At 58.8% G+C, this 6,000-nt stretch overlaps 1 protein-coding gene across 4 annotated transcripts in view; it reads right to left on the reverse strand.

Moving 5' to 3' along the window:
- HECW2 (HECT, C2 and WW domain containing E3 ubiquitin protein ligase 2) overlaps window positions 1-5,647 on the reverse strand; it is a 226,022-nt gene extending 220,375 nt beyond the window's left edge. For 3 of the 4 annotated variants that reach the window (XR_014795809.1, XR_014795810.1, XM_084893123.1), the window contains exon 1: window positions 5,390-5,647. Coding sequence is in view for 1 of the 4 variants with exons in the window: in XM_084893123.1 (XP_084749249.1) it covers window positions 5,390-5,594 (205 nt within the window). In the remaining 3 variants the exon portion in view is untranslated. Of the gene's footprint in view, window positions 1-4,512; window positions 4,937-5,389 lie in introns of those variants that run through there. The other variant, XM_084893124.1, reaches the window with a different exon arrangement.
- Between the last annotated feature and the right edge of the window lie 353 nt (window positions 5,648-6,000).

Consider the following 6,000-nt stretch of genomic DNA (forward strand, 5'->3'; position numbering starts at 1 on the left):
CAACCCCACCATTTACATATCTATAGATATGTGACCAGTGTTTATATATACATATATACTGAGCGGCCAGATTATTATGATCTCTGAACACATAATAATCCTGCCACTTAGTGTGTGTGTGTGTGTGTGTGTGTGTGTGTGTATGTGTATGGGGTGGGGGGTGCATGAATTCTTGCATGGGTGGGGTCCAGCCAGCCTGGCCAGGGGGAGGGGACATGGGCTGTTGGCTGGCCTGCCTGCTGGTCCAACTCCTGGCTGAGGGGACAATTTGCTTATTTGCCTTTTATTATATAGGATATACACTGAGTGGCCAGATTATTATGCGTTCAGAGATCATAATAATCTGGCCACTCAGTGTATATGTAAGTATATATGCATGCACACACATAAGTATATATGATGAACTAATCTAGAAGCTAAGGACATTTTTCTATTCTATGGGTATTCTTTGGATAAAAACTAATGACCCCCTGGCCAGTGTGGCTCAGTTGGTTGAGCATCATCCGTGCACAGAAAGATCGCTGGTTCGATTCTTTGTCAGGGCACATGCCCGGGTTGCAGGCTTAATCCCCGGTAGGGGGTATGCAGAAGGCAGCTGATTTCTCTCTCACATCAGTGCCTCTCTCTCTCTCTCTCTCTCTCTCTCTCTCAATCTCTCTCTCCATCTCCATTACTCTCTCTCTCTCTCTCTCTAAAAATCAACAAAAATCTTTTCTTTTGAACTAATGACTTAGGTCATAGTTAAGACAACCGTATTTCACAGTTTCCTGGAGAGCCCCAGGTTATATAGCTTTTGATATAGTTCAAGGACTCTCAAAAATGTCCTTGTCTGGACAAAAAAAAAAAAAAAAAATTATATAGTCATCCTACTTATAAAAGAAATACATAAATTTCTTCTTCTTCAGACACACTGTCCAAGCTTCTGAGGACTATAAGGGAGCAAGGAAAAGGTGACAGCGCAATTAACTGGAACACCTTCTGGCCACCACTGCCACTAAACTCTAAGACGGACGATTCTTTAGCAAAGCAGCACGGTGGTTGCAGAAATGGGTGCGCGAACCATATATCCAGCTTTGGAAGCCAAACCCCTACCAGGCCACCTACACAATCTCACACCCCCATGAGAGTGCTCCCCACCGTTCTCCTCTGCAAGCCCTCTGCCCCAAGGGCTGGGGCCCAAACCCAAGGTTGGGGTCAGAGAGAGGACAGAACTAAGGGCTCTCCCATCAGCCTTGTGGCCCTGAGAGCTTGGAACCTGGGAGTCGAGTCCTGGCAACAACACCTGTGCTCTGAACTCCCGGTAAATCTCCAGAGCCTGGACCCAACACTCCGTCCTGAACCGGAGCCACGCGCCCGGCAGGCCTACAGACAGGTTTTGCTGAGCTGCTCTCCCGAGTCACAAGAGTTCTCCCACTTGGCGTCAGCCCTGGGTAAATAGCATAGGCTTAGGGCCACTCTAACAACTGAAGGATGCAACTACTTTATTTCATATATATGTGTGTGTGCGTGTGTGTGTGTGTGTGTGTGTGTGAGAGAGAGAGAGAGAGAGAGAGAGAGACAAGCGATCCATTTACCTTCCTTTTCTATCTTCCTTGGGTTGTTTTTTTTCTTCCGATATGCATATGTTATCTGTTTTTACCTTTCTTATCTTTGCATTGAACAGTAAGAGGCTGCAATAAAGCAAAACTCAAAATGTGAGGTCAGGAGAGGGTGGTAAACAGTCAAAATTCCTTAACATGACTTATCACCCAAACCAGGACGTTCTGACGTAGGAAAGGGGACAGTTTGATACGCGAGGCCAACAGGAATAAACGGGGGCTGTCGCAAGCAAACCAGGAGGTCCGGTCACCCTTCCGACCCCTCGCTCACACCCTCCCACCAGAGACATCCTGTGCGCCCACACGCAGCCCCTGCCTCCGTCGGGTCAACCGAAATGCAAACGCCGTCCTCTCTCGTGCATGCCAGGTCTCTTTCCACCACGGCGCTGGCAACTCCCTACCCAACACACCAGGCCGAACTGGTTCCGTGTTCTCCCACGGACGCAGGCGGCAGCACGCTGGGGCGTGGACCGGGTCCACAGCAAGCCCGAGGTCTGGAGCTCCCGGTTCCTCTGAAAGGAACATGTCACCAGAGACAGCCGCCTGGTGAGATGGGACCCAGGTACCGGCCGCCGATGTAACGAGTATTTTGAACGACAGACAGATCCTTTCACTGATGCCAGAGCACACTGGACGGAGCCCAAAAGCCACCTCTCCTGCAAAACACACTGAGCCAGAAGAGAGGCCACAGCCCCTGCCCTCCACCCCAGGCAGCAGCCTTCGCTGCTTTGCCTGTGGCCGAGGTCAGCGACGGACAAGGCGTTAACAGAATGAGAAAACGGGCGCATTGCCCGTGTGACACGGAGCCCACGCTTACGCTCATCCCACACTCCCTGTCCAGAGGGGTCCCCCATCGCTCCCGCCCCTCATTAAGCTGTGTCCTGTGGCTGGAAGCTCTCCCCTCACAGCACAGAGGGAAGGCCACGTGTGTGGCCGAGCTGTGACGTGCGGCACATAAACGATGCACACCGCTCGTCGCCGGTGTTCAGAATGGTGCTGGCTTCTTCACAGACTCCACAGCCCTTCATACAGCGTCCTGGCCAAAGCCTGCTCCGTGCTGTGATGGAAGCCATGGTAAAGCGGCCCATAGCTGGGGGTGAGGGGGTGGGGGCAGCAAATCCTGAGAGCTGGGAACCACCTGTCCTGGCGATGGTGGAAGAAACGCCTTTAGAATTAAGGGAATTGATGCAGTTGCGCGGAAGCCCTTTCCCTAGCAGGCACCATGCGCCCAAGGAGCCATTTGTGAAATGAACAAGAGCTCAGGAACGCACGACTGTTCCCCCCCCCCCCCCCGAGGGGTGCCATCGTATTCAATTCGAAGACATTTTTTTTTTTTGGTTCGTATAACTGTTCAAACTGGTTCACATAACCACAAGTGAGACCAAAGTGTGCCAAGGCAATAACCCAAACAAACAGCTTCATGATGACTTCGTAAATGTACAGAGGAAGGAGAACTGAGCTGGTTAGACTGCTGGTCTCCCTGGAAAGATCAGTACGATGACTTCCCCACCCTCTACCCCACCCCACTCCAGCTCCCCACAGGGAGGTGGCTAACGTGGCTGGAACACAATGACCCTTTCTGCTGGGCTCCCCGTGGGAGGGAGGCCATCTGCCGCCCTCACTATATAAACAATCCCTACAGGAATCCGCCGATGACCAAACAGATTAGCCACCTCCAGACTGTCACACCGTGAATGACAGCCTCGTGCAAAGGAGGCCTCTCGCTTCAATAAGCACAAAGATGAGCCCGATAACTGGCCCTCCTGTCTATAGGTCATGGATAATCTCTCAGAACACACAGCCATCTGTGAGGGGGGAGGGAGCTCTCTCTAGGCAAAGGAAAAAGGAGAAACAGTAAAAAGAAAGTCATACGTGCCTGGCCAGGGTAGCTCAGTGGTTGAGCCTTGACCTATGAACCAGGAGGTCACAGTTCCATTCCCCGTCAAGGTATATGCCCAGGTGGTGGGCTCGATTCCCCAGTGTGGCCTGCAGGAGGCAGCCCATCAACGATTCTCTCTCATCGCTGATGTTTCTCTCTCTCCCTTCCTCTCTGAAATCAATAAAAATATTTTTTTTAAATAAAAGAAAATCCTACTTGTCAGACAAACCAGTGAGTATATGAAATTTCACCAGGTCTGAGAGAGGACTCTACTAGTTACCTTACCATCTTTTTCTAAATGACCACGCACAGGACACTACTCAACAAGAGACAAACCCACACTCCGACAAAGGAAAGGGTGCCAGGCGCATTCCAAGTTTGCTGGGCTCCAGGGGCCGCACACACATACCAACGGGCTAACGCCTCGGGCAAGTTTGCCTGCTGCCCACCTGTCTCCTGGACGACCACAGACTCTGCGAGCTTCCTCCAAGTTCAAGATCTACGGATCCCTGTACCGCTGGGAGCCCCTTCAGGGTCCCCACGGACGCCCCCCTCGGAAGGAAAGAAATGTGTCCCTAAAACTCAGAGTGATCGCCTCGCAAAACACTGGAGCTCCGCTAGCAGAGGGGCCGGGCGCGGGGAGCCCGCCTCTGCAGCCGCTCGGCCTCGAGGGCGCCTACGTCCTCATCCACAGCCCGGCTCCTCCAGGCCCGAGCCGGCCAGGCAGCTCCTGCAAGTCCCGGCCCAAAGGAAGCGCAGCCTCCGCTGCCCCAACAGTGCTCCCCCCCCAGCGGTGCTCCCCCGGCGGCGCTCCCCCCGCGGTGCTCCCCAGCAATGCTCCCCCCGGGATGCTCCCCCCGCGGTGCTCCCAGTCCCGAAGTGCGCGCCCGGGGAGACCAGCCTGGACGCCCACCCGCGCGCCGGGCAGCGGGAGGCCGGGTGTCAAATGAATGACCGCGGCGGAGCCCGAGGAAAACAAAGCCGCCCCCGCGGTCCCGTGCCTGCGGCGGAGGGCCCGGCCGGGCGCGCACTCACCGGGCTCAGCGGACGGGGACGGGGACGGGTGCGGGGACGGGTGCGGGGCCCGCGCCCGGGGAAGCCCCGCAGTCCTGGAAGTCGGGACCCGCGCCCGGGAGCTGCTCTCCGCCGGGGCGCGCGCCGCGGGGAGGCTGGCGGCCGGGGCGCCGCTGCGCGTCGCATGCAGGTCCGGGCTGCGCCGCCGTCTCCGCCCCGGGACCCACGGCGGCCGGAGGAGGCGCGGCCGGAGCGGGGCGCGCCCTCAGCGGCCATCCCCGCCGTCCCCCGCCGCGGGCCGGGGCTGCGCCCGCCTTTGTGCTGGCATCGTGCTCGGCACCCAGGGACCCGGCGCGCTCCCTCCGGCGGCTCCCGGGCCGCTCCGCGCCGCCGCCCGCCGGCTACGCCGCGCCCCCCGCGCGCCCCGCGGATTGTGCCGAGTCAGCAGCGGCGGCGGCGGCGGGGACGCGCGGAGCCATGGCTCCCGCCCGCGCTCCCAGGCGCCGGGTCCGGGCGCAGCTCGGCGGCCGGGCCCGGCGCGACGTGTCCCCGATCGGCCCGCGGCGCCGCCCGCGAGCTCTCCGTGCGCGGCCCGCCCGGCCCCTCTCGCGGCTCCCCGCCACCTTCCCCGGCCTCCCGCCCGCCGCCGCCTTCCCCGGCCTCCCGCCCGCCCGCCGCCACCTTCCCCGCCCGCGGGCCCGCAGCCGCCCCCACCCGCGGCGCCCCGGCCCCTGGAGGGCGAAGGGCCGGCCGCTCCATCCGGCAGCGCCCGCGCCCCTCCCGCCGGCCGCCAGCGCAGCCTCTGCCCGCACCGCCCTGCGGGGCGGGGGCCTCGGGCACGTCGGGGACCCGGGAGGAGACGGGGGTGTGGGGTGGAGGACGGGAGGGACAGACAGACCTTGGCCGGCGGGACCTTCCCGGGAAGGTGAGCGGGCGGGCGCGGCGGGCGCGGGCGGATCCGAGGCTGCGGAGGCTCCCCTGCTCCCCGGCGGCGCGGGGGGCCGGACTGCCAAGGGCGACGCGGAGCAGGGAGGGGGCCCTCCCAGGTCGTGCGCCCACACTCTTCCTGGATCCCGCGGAAAAGCCGAATGGAGGGGTGTCATGCCTCGGTTTCCCCAACTGCAAGGGCCAGACCGCAACACTCCTCCCGTCACCTACGCGGGGTGTGGTCACGATTAAAAATGGATTATTGGGAGCGCGCTGAGCCGCGTTGCCTAAAGAGGGCACTAGCATGTAAGCATGTGCGGTCCTAATGTTTCCGGCCTTCTCTCTGCTGCTTCTGCAGCATCTCCGTGGGCTCAGCCCCGCTTGGGGAAAGAGTAAAAACGCTGAAATGTGGGGACATTGCCCCCTATGCGTGGTATCTACCCAGGTATGGGAAAGATTTACTGGATTTTACAGTTTAACAACTGTGCCTATATGGAGGGGTCCCAAAATATCTCCCCCACAAAGAAAAAAAAATAGTGGATATCCCTTAATTTGGCTTTTTCAAAATATGTGCTCTCGGTA

The sequence above is a fragment of the Pipistrellus hanaki genome (assembly GCF_964339955.1).
Source record: "Pipistrellus hanaki genome assembly, chromosome: 8".
Taxonomy (NCBI): Eukaryota; Metazoa; Chordata; class Mammalia; order Chiroptera; family Vespertilionidae; genus Pipistrellus; species Pipistrellus hanaki.